The following is an 18,857-nucleotide window of genomic DNA, read 5'->3' on the forward strand; positions in this document are numbered from 1 at the left end:
ACAGTGTTGTATTACATTACTACGACATTATCAGTGATCAACGCAGCATTTTAATGCTGTAGGTGGTGTAGTTTTTACTTAATTTACTGTTGGGATGTTTTATAATACCTCTTTAAGCATCTGTTGTATTTTATAATCATAATTTAATTGATAGTTTAAGAACTCATCATATGTTCTTAAAATTAACTTGCAAAGTACTTTGTGAGTTTAGCTGTTAAAAAAATAAAAAAAAGTATACTTAAATAAAAAATACAGTATTTTCCCTTTGTGTTACAGTGGAGAAGAAGTATAAATGGAAATAATCAAATAAAGTACAAGTACCTCAACATTCTGCTTAATTACAGTCCTAATGTGAATTCTACTTACTTAATTTTCTTGTTTGAGTGGTGGTAAAAATACACAAAGACAGTAAAAGAATTCACACAGATTAAACACTATGGAAACTGCGCATCATCTCAGGTGATGGTTCCCCTCCCAGACATCTGCTAGCTACACCCCCCTCCCACCCACACATGCAGTATGCATTCACTTTCACACACGCAGTAGAGCTGTGGGTAGAATTTAAACAGCGACATAGAGGGAAATTTAAATTTATGACAATAAAACATTTACAAACAGTGGCAACATGGCAGACTCACAACAGCTGTTAAAAACATTAGCAGCAGCAGTAATACAGTCTGCAGTCTCCAAAGAGACATTAACTCATACGCAGTATATGTACTACATTGTTTTTTATGTCCAAGAGGGCAGGACAGTGTGGGTCTGTTTGGAGGAAGAAGTCGGATCTTTTGAAGTCAAAGTAGCAATACAGCAGCTTACAAATACTCCATAACAGGTTACAGGAAGATATGTAACAGCGCTGTAAGTATTACATATCACATACCACAATGTATCACAATTTATTAATGGATAATTATTATCGATGCATTAATTTAGAAGCAGTATTTTTACTGTGATGGTGGGTCAAGCTCCAGCTAATTTTACTACAATACATATATACGGTTGGGTACCTTAATCCTCAATGACGGGTCATGTTTTATAAGCTGAACATATATGCAACATATATGCAAAGTAACTACAGCTTCAAAGTAGATGTGAAGAGTAATATTTCCAGCTGAAATGTGGTGGATTAAATGTAAACAGTGTCATAAAACGATACCTCAGAATTGAGCTTCAGTGCAGTAATTGGGTAAATGTGTTTAGTCCCCACTGCTGAGCAGCGTCCTGACTTCTCTAACGTTAGGTTGGGTGCATGTACTGCAGATGGCCTTCCTCACTGTTTAAGCGTCTTATTTGGACCGTTGCCATGCGTCTTAAATTCTGAATGTGTGCTCGTTGAGTGTGTACTCCGCTGTTTGTCTGTCTCCGGCCTCTTGAACTGAGTGTCTGTGTTGTCCCTGCACCATATGTGCCAGTATTTACTCATTTTACTCCACAAACTGTTGATACATGGCTGCACCGGTGCTGCCAAGACGAATTCCTGTACAGTACGTTTCGGCTAATTCTACTTGATGAGCAAAGTAGTTCAGATTCTGATGGTCTGCCAATAATGCAGACTAATTCAATCCTCCTGTCACTCATGTCGGTCTGCTGACGGTACAGAAGAACTCCCTCGCTTCCCTCTTGACTTTCTCCACACAGAGATGCGACTGGAGATAGAATTATGCATTTTTCATGAGGCGGTGAATGCAAGTGTGCTCACTGCTCCTCCTCAGTCTGGCTATGTTTTGCTCTGTCAATACCTACAGCTTTTTATGATTTGACTGCTTATTCTTGGAGCGGCAAACAAGCTTACTGAATAATCATGTGTCTTCATGAGATTTTTTTTTTTCAGATGTCATCCTATAATTGCTATCTTGGCTTTTTCTTTTTTTTTCTTTTTTTTTTTGCTTTGTTCTTATTTAAGATTTACTCTTTCACTCCTACACGTACTGTATAATACACAGCAGGGTTGCCATACATTTTCTATTTTACAGTCAATTTATTCAGTGCAGATTTTTTGAACACACATTTGAAGATACTGGTCAGTTCTTAATCATCCGTGTGAACGATGCTACTGTCAGCTGGGCCACATCGCGCTGAATTTATTTATGTGTCACAAAAGCAAAAGTCACCATACATGAAATGTTTGTGTGGGTTATAGCTGCAGTTTTTCAGCGACTTAACATTATTAAACTCATTTTCCCCTCTGCCCAAACCTTTTACGCATACGCTGAGCAACATCATCAAATTCAGTTAAGATATGAAATTGAAAATGTGTGGAAATTTAAATGGAACGACAAAGTGATGTTGATTAATTAGCCCACAGTTTGACATTAGTGTAAATTGAAGACCTGAAATGCTTCCATTCAGCTTCATGGCACAACTGCAATAACAATGTTAAGTAGTTGCATTTATGACTCGAGGGTGTGAATGTGTTGATTGTGCATATCTGATGAATACCAATTAGCCTAATTGCCTGTAGATAATTAGTTTATTTATAGTCAGTTGAATGCAAACATCACAAAATATAGATGTAGAATGTGTAGCGTACATATGTATTTGTTCTTCATTGTCGTTTCCCTGCTGATGACTTTAGGCACAAGACCCTCAGGTGCTGGAACAACTGTCCAAAAACATCACTCGCATGGGTCTGACCAACTTCACCCTCAACTACCTCAGGGTAAGTGTGTGTGTGTGTGTGTGTGTGTGTGTGTGTGTGTGTGTGTGTGTGTGTGACAATGTCTGTGACTGTCATTCTGCTTTTGTTTTTGTCCTCAACTCCACACACTTTAATGCACACAGGGGAACATTTCCTGTCCATTTTTAAATGTAGTAATTCATGTTACTCATATTTTCTAACTAGATCTCTTCCACTAATGCGTCTAGACAGCATAAAGATGTTTTTATTATGTAGAAAATTCATATTTAATGTGGCCCTGTGCATGATTTCATTACCTGCTCTGCACATTTTACACTTACAGGTATATTCAGTGTTTGAATGTCCAAGTTTGACTAAAGTTTCATTTTCCAGATCTGCTTTTTTTTTTTTTTTCTTACATCTTTGTGTTCACTCTTTAGTGAATGTAAATTTTTCTGTCTTACTGGAATTGAAAGCTTTTGCTGTTATTTATGTGCTGAACACGTTTTATGACTCTCAGGCGTTTGAAACCTGAGTGTATAATTTCATGGCATCAAAACAAAAAATAAGCACTTATTTCTTCTTTACTCTCTGCATATACATGTTTTTCTACCTGACGGCAGCAATATAATTTACGGGAATAGGAAGTATAAGCTGGCTGAATACATTAGTGATAATTTCACAGGGTTTTGTTTGTGTTTTTTCGGCACCACAGTTGACTGACAGCTACGATTTCCAAATGGGAGAACAAGAGCGAGCGGGAGAGAGAAGAATTAATTGGATACAGAAAATTAGCATAACATTAATGAACGCTCCCTGTTGAGACTCATAATTGTGAAATGGCGCGCGAATCGGGGAACGGCACCTCCGCTGCTTATAATAACTGAGTGAAGAAAGACACACAGAGAGGGAGAGAGGGAGCAGGGTGAATGTTTTTGTTTTCCTATAACAATGATTTTCTATATAGAAAGCAACTGAAATGCCACTGAAAGAGAGTCGTATCTGTAATTAAACATTAAAGATTTAGCTTCTGCTCACTCCTGATGGTGGTGATTTGGATGGTCAGCGTCCGGCAAACAGGATCAGGCCTTGTTTCTGTTTGCTGACAGCACGCGTTTGATGGACGAGGTTAAGTTTGTGCATAAATATTCTCAACTTTGCTTTTGAACAATGGCTCAGTTTGTTGAAATGACTCTAGACCCGAACTGCTTCAAATACAGCAAATCCTTTTGCGTCTGCTAAATTAGGAATTGGCCGACTTTCCCAGAGCACAATGTGGTTTTATTTTAAACGCTCCAGAAATTGTTCATCTTAATGAGGGATTTAACCTTGTTCTGAGGTTTTCTTTCATTCCAGTAATAATAAAAACATCATAAACTACTTTGATCATTACACTAGTTCAAAAGTAATGATATTATGTTTATTGAATTTGCATTTTAAGCATGTGAGTTTGCCCAGATTTCCTGTTTTAAAGAGCGTCAAGAAGACAGACGTAAGAATTGAAGGGTCAGGCACACATTCAGTGTTTCATTGAGGGTTTATTGTGTCCTATAAAGAACTGGTTTCCAACCTTTTTTGCTTGTCACCTCTCAATAGCTGCGTTTTCATCCAGATGTATTGCACATTTTGAGAAAATCGGCAAAAGAAAATGCGAATGAATGCTTGTTTCCATCTATTACCGCGATTATTGGCAGCTGGTTCATTGAGATAAACAGTAGGTGGCACCAGTTCCCCAGCCGAAAACCATTTTATCATTGCAGAAGAAGAAGGGGCAGTTTCTTCTTTGTCTGTCTAAGTGGAAACAGCTGATCGGTCATGTGAGTTAAAAGTTTGCTGCATCAGAACTTATTCGAAAAAGGTGTTTCTATCATTAAGTGCATTAACTCTTTTCAAAAAGGGAAAAAAAAAATTTCAAGGGAGTTTTTCAGAATTTCGCCATTGTTTCCTTTAGGCTCATCTTGCGACCCCTTCTCGGGCTCCTGATTCCCAGGTTGAACCAGTGCTGAGCAGTCACTGTTGTTCATCATGTCACACACTTAGCAAATTATATTTCCCCCTACTGTTATCCAAGGATGTCAAAGTAAAATACACCCTTTCCTCACATTAAACTGACAATAATGTCCCTGTGAAAGGCCTTTCCCAGCGTTTATCAGTCCCTCCAAAAGAGACTGACGGTTTCCTGGCTGAAGGGTTACAACCGGCCTTTCTCTCACTCTCACAAACACACTCACCCTCCTTTTTTTTTTTTTTTTTTCATTTGGAGTATTTAAGCCTTTCCATGTATTGGAGCTGCCGGCTTCCTACTATTCAGCCTGAAAATAGCCCTTGTTTTCAGGCTGAGAGCCAGGGTTTGTTGACTGAGCTGGGGAGGGATATTACTGTGTCAGGAGGGAACTATCAGAGGAGAACAAGGGATTAGTCTGCTACAGGGATGTTCACTTTACCTCGAGCTGCATGGCATCAAAACACTGCTGTCCTAACACAGGGAATGGCAACAGACATCACTATGCTCATGTAGGGTAATTTAGAGTAAGCAGCTGAGTGTACGATTGTTAGAACGACTAGTTTGAAGCCCAGGACGGGTGAACAGCCCTCGTTTGAAAATTCGTCATGCTAAAACATCTCTGCAGGGATTCCTGGTGTTGTCAGGTGATTTATATAAAAGCCTGCGAACCTGTTTAACACGTACTACTATGTAATAGATAGTGTACGTGATACACAGCCTCCTTCAGAGTTTTTCCCTCGTTCTTTTTCTTTTTACCTCCAAGTGGCTGTACAGTATGGCTGAAGACAGGATGAGCATGTTGATGAGAATTGACATCAGAAATGTAGGGGTGGCGGGATGCTGAAGGTCAGATGAGATCATTTGAGCATTGCAGTGAATGATTAACAGTCTCCTTTCTCTCAGTAACGACTGTCAAGGTGCCCTTGAGCAAGTTAGTCAACCCACGCCTACTTTCTTTCCTGTAATTTTTGACCTTACATCACACTCCTGATTGGAAAACAGTAACAGCAAGTACATCCGCTGCTTGCATGGTTAGCTTTACTTCAGCTGTGTGGCTGCAGTTGCCAAAACCTCTGTTGCGTCTAATGTGTTTCCAATATATTCTTCTGTGTGGGAAAACGTACTTCAATAATTCTTTTAATATGTCCACCGTCTGCAGAAATTCCAAAGAAACTTCTGCAAATTCCCCGAAGTGACACGTGTTTGTAACTTACTGCTACGTATGTCAGGGAAAAAAGCAAATGAAAATACCAAGATTTTGAGGTGCAGTTATTTATTGAAAACTGTATTTGAACATTCATTCACATCGTTCTGGAGAAGTTCTCTAATCAGGTCAGAACCTTCCTGCCAAAACAGATCAATGCAGACAAAATACTTTAGGGCAGTAACTATCGTAGAAATTCATCTGGAAATCTTCTTAATTGTCTTTTAGTTTGCTGAAAAACATCAGTTGTTGATATTTTTGGTCATAAACGGGACGAGAAAAGTCAGGAAGATGAAGAAATCCGTTTCATCCAGTTAGAGGGAAAAGATGGCAGGTTGCCTGGAGTTTGATCCCAGTGTTGACCTGTGATTGGTCCAGCAATAAGACAGCCATATAACTGTCCAATCACTGTCCTCTGACCACATCAACCAGCGTTTGGGTGGTTGCTGCTGTTAAAGAAGGGCCAGCTTGTAATGTTATCCAGATGTTATCTGGCTAAGCTAAGCCTAATGTATTTAAGATGACAGGCTGACCCCCAGTTCCTCTCACTGCGGATCACCAGAGATTTACAGTTTTCTCCAGACTGAATATCGTGCTTAAGGTCTTTTAACTGGAGAATATTGTTGGAGTTCAGTGTGGGAACGAGCGGCTGCTCTGTGAGTCCTTTCTGTCGAAGGATGAAACAGTCAGAAAACTGTGTCCAACGTGTGTATTCACGCATGAGTGTGTCACACACATGTGGAAACGTCTCAACAAAGGCTGCTCATGTTAAAATGCGTCATCCTGCCTGTCTTTCTCCATCCGTCTTCTTGTGCTTCTCCCTAAAGTGCTTGACAATAAACCTGTTTTTTAAAGGCACTTTATTAATAGTGTCTATAAAAAGTAGATTTACTGCACAATTAATCACTCAAAGTCAGTCTGTGGGTGATTAATTGAGCAACAAACTCAGCGTTTTTATGGATGCTGTTTTGCTTTACCTTGATAAGAAGCTGCAGCAGTGGACAGGACACTGCTCCCTCGTCAAATGTTGAATAAATCACCTTGAACTAAACGTGTGGTTTGTCCCGTTGCGTCTGCAGTTGTGTGTCATCCTGGAGCCCATGCAGGAGCTCATGTCGAGGCACAAGACCTACAACCTCAGCCCCCGGGACTGTCTCAAGACATGCCTATTCCAAAAATGGCAGAGAATGGTAGCCCCACCAGGTAAGTACCTACCACTGAAACACACATCTGTACTGTCTACTGGAACGTAGACGGATGGAAAAAAAGCCGTCCTGGTTTTTAACCTGCTTCTCTGAACAAGCCCCAGAAATAAATTAGAGAAGGACTTCTTGTCCAAAATGGCATTAAATCCAGATTCAATGAATGACAGCAGAAAATCATCTACATTTTTTTTTTTTTTTTTAAAGTTGTGGACTTGGTGTTAAGTGTTAATCGTTCCCTGTACTGAGGTTTAACTGACAAAAAAACAGCTTTTAATTCTGTACCATCACTCACTTTGTAGGAACCGGAATATTTTTTTCTCACGCTGTGTTTTTATTGCATCATTTATGTTTCCAAATTTGCTATTATATGTGTTAATCCCTTAAATATGTCTTACCTGTCAGGTATGTGAAATTAATCAGAATTCAGGGCTGCCTCTTGAATCTCAACCTCGCCAATCTTAACGGGCCTCTCAGCTTTCTATGATTGATGTTTTAAGGGCGGTTTCTGAAAAGTAGCAGCCTTAAATTGGCTGCGCGGCCTTAAGCTGGAGAGAAAAGAGTAAGCCGAGTTTTTTGGACACATCGGAGTGGCTGCAAATTACAGCAATGCTTAGCGAGGCGTGACGAGATGTCTTTAAAAACCAACACCAGTCAAAAAGCCTTTGACTCAGACCTGTGTAACTTTAATTAAGAGTGCCGGGTGTAATCAGACTAGTAGATCCAGCTCCCCGGCCAGCGGCTCCCCAGTGTCGACGACGTTCTTCAAAGAAAAGAAAAAACTGAGAGAGAAAAAAAAACATGGAAAGCATTTTATGAATATAAAGTCTGAGGGGAGAAAGCTCTTGTATTGATGGTTAATTGTGCACATGGAAAGGGAACACAGCTTGATAGGAAATCCTATATGAGTAATGCACTTTTATATAACATAAAGCGCGATGTGTGATTTACAGGGAGCAGCTTAATGTGTAATGTCGTTTGATATAATATGCAGCTTTATCGTTTTATTTGATATAGTGTGTGTGGGAATGCTGCTTTTGGATCTATAAGTTTCTTATGGTAACTTTTTAAATATTAAATATAGTAGGTTTAATGTGCTCTTGAAGCCAGCGTGCTTCTCCATTCAAACAGAATGTTTTTCGGGGTAATTTCATGTCATCTGGCCATATTTTGACATGAACTTTGCAGTTGAGCTGGAATTGCGGTTTTCCTTATTGGTGGTGTGTTATTCCCCTTTTCCTGCAATTCTTCTCCAGCTTGGAAACTGGTTGGGTTTTAGCCAGGAAGGAAGCCACAGGCACATTTATGCTCTGATAAGTCCTTTTGGTGGAAATGGAAGTGATTTTAGTGCGTCACGGGTTCAGCATCGAAGGAAACCGGTCGGATAACAGAAATGATTGTCTCTGACAATAGGAGCGTTTTTTTACACACACGTCTGTCAAAGTCAGGAATCAAAAGAGAAAAGACGCCGATAAAAATTCCCCTTATTGTTTTGACTCTGATTTCCAGTTCCAGTTGTGTTTGTATCACGAGTCGCTGGTTGTTGTAACTGAATATGAAAGCATCTCCCTCGGTGTGATTAGCAAGAACCTCGAAAAATGTATTTCATTTTCAGGCATCTGTTTGAAGATCACAGCAGTTTTTTCTCGTCTCTCTTGAGATTAAAAGGAATGATGTTTTCTAACAAATGTTGGCAGAATTTACAAAATCGTGTATTCATGAATTATGCACGACATAAATTATTTTGTAAATTCTAGAAACACCTAGATCTCTACTTAACCTGTGTCAGTACTTTATATCTTTTTAATAATAATGATTTCACTTGTGATTTAATTGCACCTGCAGGAATTATGTATAGCTCATAATTGGAAAAACATCTCTCATCCAAGCATAAGTTTCCCAGTGGTGTTAAGCAGCATCTGTATGGCTCTGAATGTTCAATTATTTCTCTCACTTTTCTCTGTTGTCATCTCTGGTCTCATTCTGTCTTAAATTGTTTAAGAGATTATTTAATCACCTGAATAAAATAAAGCTGATTTTGGCTCCGGTTTCAGCTGGACACCCACAGAACTTCAAAACGGAAATATTTCCCTCAAATCACAAAAAAGGTATCTTCTCTCTTGCACTGTTAATTGTCTGAATTCTCATAAGGAAGCAGCGTTGTAGTGCTTCATCATTCATGGATGCTCAGCTGCATGCTCAAAAACAGTACTAACACCTGTCATATAACAAGTACAGGTCACGTGTGCCAGATTGATGCACGTCACTGCTTAAAACATGACGATTAGAACAATAACACACTCAGGCTCTGCACATCAGATCTGCAGTAATGCAACAAATGTGCAAGAATAGATACAGTTTAACAGCATATTTAGTAAGAGCGTGAATGTGTTTTCTGCCTCAGCAGAACACTTTTAATCTGGCTCATGCTTTTGAGGAACATTGCAGCTGCTGCAGCGCCGAAATCATTAACAAATTTACATTACGTTGAGCATCACGGTCCATTGTTGAGCATTTATGCAAATGAAGCAGGGGCTCTTTCTTACTAGTGCATGTCCTGGGAGACGTTAGCGCTCTTGCGGTTTCACCTCTGAAGAAAACAAAGCATGGATCATTGTAGACTAGTTGCTCTTGTCTCTGTAACATGTCTTTATACGTGTGTGTGTGTGTGTGTATGTGTGTGTGCGTGCGTATGTGTACGTGCTCTCTTTGCATGCATGCATGCATCCAGGAATTTTGTACAGTTTTGCCTGCATGCCTTTGTGCCTCCACTCGCTGTATGATGCCTCGACAGTGTGACGCTCACACTCTCCACACGGCACACACCCTACACCTTGTCTCCATCTGTATGCATTATGTTCTTGGCATTGCCTCTGTTTGTCTTTGCTGGTCGTGCCAAAGCTGAGCCCGCCCGACAGACAACCACGAAGAGGAGGAAACGGAAGAACTCAGCCAGCAGCGCCAACAGCAGCGTGGGCACCACCGCAGGCAAGAAACGCAGCCCCACCACCAACTTCAGCCTCTCCAGTCAGGTACCTGTAAGCATCAGCTCCACTCGGTTTGCCTACTCTTTTATTTTTTTCTGTGACTCCACATGCATGCTTGCAGGGTTACACACAGGCACGAGGTATTCCTGATGGTATTGCAGCTATTAGGTTTAATTTATTTGCACAAAAGAGAAAAAAACACCAGGAGGAGAGGGTAGAAAAGAAACTCAAACCTCAGCAGCGAGACAAGAAACCTCAAGAGGTTTGTGTGCAAACATCTCACCCCAAAAGACATCAAATATCATAAAGAGGGACACAATTGACATTAAAATGATCAAAGCAGAGAATAACTCAAGAACGACTAAAGTTATAAACAACAACTAAAGGTGAGCAAAAGTGTTCCTTTGCTGCAGGTAGTATCATCACTAACTGGAGATATGTAGCTACTTCCTTCCTTCTCTAAGGAAGTTTCTGTACGAGTACGCTCCACATACTTCAGAATATGTTTGTTTAAAAAAGACCCAGCTGACCCCGTTGCTCAACCAAGTGGCCATAGCCCAGAGGTTTGAAAAAAAAAGGTTTGAATCTCAGGACCAAATGGGAAAATGTGGGTGGGGAAAGTGACTCTCGGCCCTCTCTCAGCCACCACTGTTGAAAATGCCCTTGACCGAGGCGCTGAACTCACAGCTGCCCGGAGGATTGGTAGCAGAGTTTGCTTCTGCGTGTCTCGAACCGTCTGAATGTAAAGCCGCCGCTAAAGAGCGCTGGATAAATACTGGCTGTGATGAAACAACTGAAGGAGCCTCATGTGCAGTTCAACTGCAGCCACTTCCTGTGCCATGTGGTCGTTTAGCACCTGCTGAATGTTTTTTGTGGAGGTCAAAGTGAAACATCTGTAAACTCAGCTGCTCCAGTAATACTGTTTCCAATCAGACTGTAGGAACTGGAGCTCAACCACTGGGATTCCTGAGGCTGAAGCTAATATTAAAGAGTAAAAACAAATAACTATAAAACAGGTCTGATGTTTTGTTTTTCAGCAGTAAATTTAGGATGATGATGCGTTCTGAACAGTTAATCAGCATAAACAACACCTATAAATAGAAACACAAATGCAAAACAAAAACCCAATATTATGATGCCAATATTTCATTATGCATGTTGTAACTGGATAAAAAAGGTCAAACATATGATTAGACTGTTCTGTGTTTTTAAGAGAGCCAGTTGAGGTTTTACTTTGTGCACCTCGTCTGTAAAACTTAATCAGTTTTGTGACAAAGAAAATACGTTTCATCCATTGTTTCCCACAGACTTAAAACGTCATTTTGATAGACTTTTTTAAAACATAGACATAAAATGTGGGAGAGTAAAACCAGAATAATGAAATTCGTTTAAGATCTCATTAGCTTTTACTTTTGAAGCACATTGCTGCCTTTAAATTAGAAAATGTGGCACAAATGACTTCAGTGAACAGTTTAACTGCCTTACATCAGCAGTGGACTGTGTGACCAAGCGATACCCAAGAAACAAAATCAGAGACCAACAATAGATAACAACAGCAGATCTGCATTGATCCAAAGCCATCATTCAGAAAAAGTAACCTGGACAAGTTTAGAAATATCTTCCCCTGTGACTCATATGCATACTGTGTTTGAGGGTATGAGCATCTGATTTTGCTGCATGTCTCCATGAGAGCCCTCTTGACACAGTTAGAGGTTAAATGGCCTCTTAAACAGCTGAGTATTACACCACATGCCTGGTACTCCCCTCGAGGATTCGATGCTGCTGTCAGTTTGTTATCTGCTGCAGAGCCTCTAGTTTTCCACCTCTTCCATACACTGCTCATTACACACACACACACACACACACACACACACACACACACACACACTGCATTACATTTACACCACTGCATCCAGTTTACTGTTCTGCAGCCACGCTGCTGTGTGTGAATACAGGTCATTCCAGTGCAGCTCACGGCGTGCTGATGGCACACGTAACTGGATGTTGTTGGCGTAGAAGGCAGCAGGTTGGTATTAATGTGCGTGTTCATCTTGTACACAGGGCTAATTCTGCTTAATGGGAAATTTAAGGGTGCCGGTGCTTTTCTGTTCTCACAGCGTGCGCAATATATCCATCCAGAAATGACGTTTATGTGCTACTGATTTGTTTTCCCTGTTACGTTTTTAAAAGAAACCATAATTTCTGCCTTGATTATGTTGCCCTGCAACTGTAATTCAGGAAGTGTACAAGGTGCAGGACTTTAACACCAGGCAGCTGATTCAGTATTTAACCACAATCTATTTTAACCAAGTGCTTCGAGCGGCTGAACCTAACCATGAAAAAAGTTTTATATGCTTTAGTTGCTATAGATACGATATTGAGTACATATTGTTGGGAAAGTCAATAAAATACGTTGATTGTAAACGTTTCCACAGCATGTTGACTGAAATCTGAGCAGCGTTACGTTTCTTTCTTTCAAAACAAGTAGTGTGTAACCATGCTTTCCAGGGGACAGGGTTGGATATCAGGACATGGAGAAGCTCCACAAGCCCAATTTGGGTGAATATTTTTAATACTGGATGGAGTCCAATTTCCAGCTAGGTTGGGGTTGTTCGTCTGCTTGGCTCTTAGGCTGGAAAACTTCATTTTCCTGGCATTTTTACAGTCTTTCCAAATCAGGACCACTCTTTGTCTCACCCACACACACACATACTGTACTATCCCTCTATTTCTGTCCTGTGGTTGGCTGTCTCGTCATCTTTTGAGATGTGTTGTGCTCCCTCTCTTTCTTTCCCCTCGTTCTCCCCGTCTCGCACATATATAATGTACATCACGCACACGTATACACACAGCGCGCGCAATTGTTTTCTCTCTAGAAGGCAGTTTGGCTGTGTGCCAGCTCTCATTATCACCGATATCTGTATACACTGTCCACCCCCAGCCCCTTCCTCTGTCACACTCTTCACCATCAATGCCCCCCCTCCCCGCCATCCCTTTCCCACCCACACACACACACACCGCCCGTACCTCTCGTGCATTCACATGCCTCTTAAAGACTGGCAGCGCGGCTGGTAACATGCTGGTTACATATGTTGCGCGCCTGCTGTCTTTGTCTGAGAAGTTGTTCGTTTGTGGCTGAGCACAAGCCTACGTGAGCCCAATGACAATAAGGAGTGGACCCTCGCAAGGGGAAGGGGGGGGTTACCAGCGGCTGGATGAGAGGAGGTGCGGGGGGGAGCAAGGTGGGGAAAGTGGGTGTGTTGGGGGGGGGGGGGCACTCATAGGATGTACAACACTGACCTCTAGTGGCCTGAATTCAGTGTTGAACCTGTGTTTTCTTGAACCAGGCAGGCCTCCAGCAGCAGGTTTTTGCAGTTGGTGTAAATCAGCGTCAATCTGCATATTTGATGCAAGTGCAAGATATGTTATGGACTAAACCCATAATTTAGTGTCCATCCGCTGTGTGTCAGAGTGGAATACCTCTCAAACAACGCCTGTGCTCGTGTGGCACTGCCAAAAAAACATCCTGGTGACTCATGCTCACACAAACATCATGACTCAAATCGTAGTTCACGGTCTTATTCACGTTGTGTTCTTTGCCTGAAAATGCGGCTCAAGTGGCGACAACATGTTCTGAACCCCTGAAGGATTACGCTGGTCATACTCTGTTTTTCTTATTGTCAGCAAATCCCATTAAAAGACCAGAACCAGCAATGACTTGATCCTCCAAACAAGCATTGTCTGTGCATCTAAAGCGTATTCCTCTGAGCCCGAAAAAAAACTATTAAAAGCTCAAGAATGAGCCACGTTACACTGTGCGACATGTTCCTGCATCAATATGAACACGGACGCAGCAGTTTGGGTTGATTCCACGTGTGCTGATGAGCAGCTGATTCAGGAAATTTCTGAGCCTTTTTATGAAAACTTATGGAATTGAGAGCACATTGCTGGTTTTGGTTTGTTGACAAGAACAAACCATCGGCAGTCTCATCCTTTAAAGGTGTGTTGTGTTATGATGTTAGCATGTGGTCAAAAAACTAATGAATAATTAGCATAGAAAACAGTAAACTACAGATTCTCTCTGCCTTTTTCTAAATCTGAATAAATGGATGGACAGCTGGTAAACTGAGAGCGTAAACTTGGCGTGTGCGTCACGCCGGCCGCTGCTGCTTTAATGGACAGTTTTACTCTCCGGACCCTCGTCATCACAGTTCTGCCGTATCTTCTTTAAATTCCCACTTGTTGTCTTGGAGGCCTGAGGAGCAAAATGTCCTCCAAGCGACTCGCTGCTAATCTGAAAATATGCTAATGGAACTGCTCAGTGAATGAAGGGAGGCGTTCATCGCCACGTCGACCCTTTCAAAGCCTTGCCGCTTAGCTACCGCGAAAGCTAACTCTTAACGAGATGAGTAGACGAGTAGACAGTATTAATTAGCTCACAATTAGCGCTCCCCTGTCTCAGACTAGCCACCAGCTGTTATCGTCTGAGGGTTTTTTTGGGTTTTTTTTTCTTTTTTGGGCCCAAAATTGGCCAGAGGTAGGTTGACAGGCCTCCTCACAGGAACAGATGGTGAATGCAAGGCTTGTTGGCAATCAGCACGTTTTTAGCTAATGACTTAATTAGCTATGCAAATTGACAAATCAGTGTGGATATTGTCATTTAGTTGAAAAGCTCACCTAAATTAATTAGCCTGATTAAGGCATAGTGGGGTGTAGAAGTGGTCGCTAGGGGGGTTTTGGGGATGGCTTGGATAAATAAAGTGCCTCTACCCATTCATGCTCCTCATCCAAGTGTGTGTGTTTTGATTTTTGGATTGGGGGGGGGGGGCGGGGGTTGAAGTGGGCTAAGTTTTGTTTGGATGCTTTCATGAATGTTTGCTGGTTGTGATCATGTGTGTTTGTTCTGTGCATGTTTGTGTGTCTCTGTGGGATGTTTGTGTAATATTGTGGGTGAGCGTGTGCGCTCCTGCGTCAGTGTTTGTGATTGAGTGGCTTGTGTGCAGTAAACAGGGTTAATCTGAGTTTACAATCAAGTGTTTGTGCGCAGGTGTGTGTTTTTGTGCTAAAGTGTGATCGTACAGTAAGATAATCTGGGTTTGTGTGCCTGCGCGTGTGCGCGTTGCAGACGAGATGGCTGAGAAGAGCGAGATCTCCCAAGCCGGGCGGCGTTGACACACATGGCCAGTGAAGCGTGCGCTCCATTTAACTGTACAGCTTCTTCCCAGGTTACGGTGGGTGGCGCTGGGGCTCGCCAGCTGGGAGATGCTTAGCCAGTCAAAAGGAAGATGAGATTTACAGACTCGGCACACACAAAGGAGCGCAGCCATGATTCAGAGCTCATTGATCAGCGTTTGAATTCACAAATTACACTCCAGTGATTATTTGTCAACAGAACCTGATTCACTTTGTTCATGAAGTGCAGAGGAATTCGCCCTGAAACTGGGGACAGAAGGAGCGCACGCCGGTGCATCCCCTCCTGAACAATCATCAGGATGCCTTCACATCACAACAGTCGCAGACAGCAGTGGATAACAGATAAATCTCTCTCCTTCCCTGCTTTGACCCGCTGCGAGAGGGCCATCTCTGTGAAATATGTCTTACATGATGAGTATTGATTGGGGCGGGTACCGAGCACTGGGGGAATCCACTTTCTGGAGGGGAAGGTTTCATTTGCACAGAGTGCTTGGAGAGGGGTCGACCGCGTGGATGGGTTCAGTGGATACACCAACGCCTGCGCTAAGCAGACACACACACACTGAAACAAACACACACAAACTCCCACTGTTACTCCGTCGCAAGCAGGGGGTCTGCGTTGAAGCGGGAGAACACACACCTCCCATCGTAGGGGGTTTGGGCGCCCCTCTCAGCTGGGACGCACACACAAACACATCCACTGTAAACACTTCAGCTGCTGCGCGAAGGCTCGTAAATGTTTGTCTTCATGACCCTGTGGTATTTTTAAACCTCCATTTCAATAAGTGGTTGATTAAATTGTAGATTACATGAAACAGACAACATGCATATTCATTTATTTGAAGCAATGCAAATGTTATAAGGTCTTTCTGGCCGCATGTGCGTTCACTTGATATTCAGCTGGTGCGCTGGTCTCAGAATTAGATGAAACAGATATGCATTAATTTCTTCTCTGGTGATTTCTCACTCACTTTAGCATGTTAATTTTGAATCACCCCGAGGCTAAATATGGACGGCCCTGCACAAAACTGAAAACACATCTCGGCTGCCTGTGTAAGAATTAATTACACAGTATTTGTGTACCAGTTTTAAAACTGAGTTAGAGGCTGTCTAAAAAATAGAAAACCGGGAAGAAAAGTAAAAGTGGGGTTAGCAAAGAAAGAAGAAAACAAGGGAAAACGTATGTGTTTGTGACTAAAGATGATTTATTTTGTGTATTTTTGTGTCTCCATTTCCTTTATGTAGCTTTAATATCAAAAGACAAAACTAAATACATTTTAAAGGATGACTGAGGATCTTTAGGGCTAAACGCTGGAGGTGTTTGAGTGTACAGTGTTAACTTTGTGCACACACACACGCACACACAAAAATGACAGGCCACTTATTCAAACCCATTCAAAACCCCATTGGAAAAACTACAAATTTGTGTTAGTCCAGCAAAAACAGGGTTGCTTTGCGCCGATCCAGAAAAACAAACCTCACTGTGTCCTAATGCCAGAATTCAAATAACCTAAGATAAATATATATTATAAAAAGTGTTTTTAAGCAACACCATGGTGAGCATAACAAAAAAAAAGTGTGCACCCACACTAATTTCCCTTCTTTTCAGTTTGTACATTTCTGTCTCTGCCCTCTCCAGGACGTGATGGTGGTGGGCGAGCCGACCCTGATGGGCGGCGAGTTCGGCGACGAGGACGAGCGTCTGATCACTCGCCTTGAGAACACGCAGTACGACGCCACCAACGGCCTGGACGACGAGGACGACTTCAACAGTTCCCCGGCTCTGGGCAACAACGCCCCCTGGAGCACCAAACCCCCCGCCGCTCAGGACAGCAAGCCTGAGAGCACGGCGCCCCAGCCCTCACAGTAAAACAAAAGAAGAAGAAGAGAACAGCAGATCCTCGGCTCCATGTGGACTGGACTTTTTAACCTCTCCCCTCCCCCTGATGGCAGTGCTTCAACGCCTCATAACATTGTACTGAATCAGAACCCCCCGTCTGCAAACCCACCGCTGGCGTGTCCAGCCAAAATATGTCCGTCTGGATATTTTCTTCTTCTCTGAATCACCGTAACATCTTGGAGAACACTGAGAACCGGCAGCATTGCACAGCAATATCCACATGTCAGAGACAACACACGCATACGAGTCGTATGCAGCGATGATGTAAAAATAAGGCGGCCGGATTTTTTTTTTTCAGGAGCGCGGAGGAAAATTGCGGATCAAATTCTCCTCCTCGGACCCTCAGACACAAACCTCTCGTCTGGCGGAATACGACAGCTGTGATTGGTTGACCCGCAGGTCGCAAGTCATCATGCCGGCAGACAGTGGGGAGAAAAGAAGAAGAATAAAAATAACAAACAAAACGTGTCAAAAAAAATGGCAAGCTGGTGGAGGAGAAGGCAAGTTGTTTTTTAACGGCCAGCAGAGCCGACGGAAGCGTCGAGCCACATTGGAGACAGATGAAACATTGTTTGAGGCGATTGCATTTTTATTGGAAATTCAGTTGGCTGTTGGTTTGTTTCTGCTGTTGCCGTTTATTTCCATTTCCAATTAAGAGGAAATAAAAGTTCTCTTCCGCTATGGACTCCTTTCAAACGAGGGAAAATCGTGTCCTAGGATTGTTTTTCCACTTTACTGCGGTCGTCACAGATTGTGATTTCATGCAAACCAGTTTGATTGTGTTCGTAGTCTATTGGTATTTTGCTTCTCTCAGAAATCCTTTGCAATCACGTTGTAATTTTGCCGATCAGTATGTGAACTTTGCCGACACGCATTGATGCATTAATGTTGATTTTTTTTAATTTTTTTTCCCTCCTGGAAAATTGGACTTCTCTCCCTTTAACGACCTACTCCCAAACTGATACTAAAGCCTTCTCCTGCATGATTTTATAGGATTTTTATTTTGTTTGATATATGTACTTTTTAAAACACTCCAGTCTGATTTTACTTTTGGGTTCATCAGTTTGGGAACACTGTTACAAGGTTTGTAGCTCTGTAAATAGAGGTGGAATCTATTTTGTCCACTGTAAATCAGCCACTGAAACCAGTTTGGATATGGCAGCTGTTTTGTTTTGTACAGGAGGTTCAGATTTCTGTAGGGTGGTTTGGATGGACACTGGTTTGCCTCTAAGTCTCTAACGTTTCCCGTCCTCTTTAGCTAGTGCAGAACCAAAGCCACAAAGTTAACAAACAGTCGCGTACAAAGAAAATGATCTTACATTTTACAAACAGCAGATAAAATCCCATCCACCCCACAGAAATGGTTTGAGGTCCTTGTATTTGTGTTCACAATTGTTCTTTAATCTTTAAATGAATTGATATTATATCCCTGATCTCTTTTGTTGGACTTTTGTTTGAAATGGGCAAGAAGACAGCGACAGATGTCTTTATACAATTGGATCTTATGGGTATTTATTTGTGCATTTGTAAGGAAGCTAACACATTTCTAAATATGTTTGAGCCTAGTATTATTAGACACCATTTGTACATTATATAGCAGAGGTGTTCAGTGTCATATCTGATGTCTGGTATGTATGCTTTACCATTATGTGTGCCAATAAACCGTGCTTACAGAGGAGTTGAATTTGCTTTGTTACGTGCGTGGTGTGCAGGCGGCATCTGTTTCTTTAACTCCGATAAGTTTGA

At 41.9% G+C, this 18,857-nt stretch overlaps 1 protein-coding gene across 4 annotated transcripts in view; it reads left to right on the forward strand.

Annotated features, from left to right (window-relative positions):
* ldb2a (LIM domain binding 2a) overlaps nucleotides 1–18,793 on the forward strand; it is an 87,658-nt gene extending 68,865 nt beyond the window's left edge. Inside the window, exons 5-9 of one of the 4 annotated variants that reach the window (XM_076738458.1) lie at nucleotides 2,579–2,662; nucleotides 6,909–7,032; nucleotides 9,086–9,139; nucleotides 9,933–10,063; nucleotides 16,851–18,793. In XM_076738458.1, the coding sequence (XP_076594573.1) occupies nucleotides 2,579–2,662; nucleotides 6,909–7,032; nucleotides 9,086–9,139; nucleotides 9,933–10,063; nucleotides 16,851–17,081 (624 nt within the window). In that variant the 3' untranslated portion in view covers nucleotides 17,082–18,793. Of the gene's footprint in view, nucleotides 1–2,578; nucleotides 2,663–6,908; nucleotides 7,033–9,085; nucleotides 9,140–9,919; nucleotides 10,070–16,850 lie in introns of all 4 variants that reach the window. The other 3 variants (XM_076738456.1, XM_076738457.1, XM_076738455.1) reach the window with 3 other exon arrangements.
* Nucleotides 18,794–18,857: the final 64 nt, after the last annotated feature.

Source organism: Chaetodon auriga, chromosome 9 (genome assembly GCF_051107435.1).
Source record: "Chaetodon auriga isolate fChaAug3 chromosome 9, fChaAug3.hap1, whole genome shotgun sequence".
In the NCBI taxonomy this organism is placed as follows: domain Eukaryota; kingdom Metazoa; phylum Chordata; class Actinopteri; order Chaetodontiformes; family Chaetodontidae; genus Chaetodon; species Chaetodon auriga.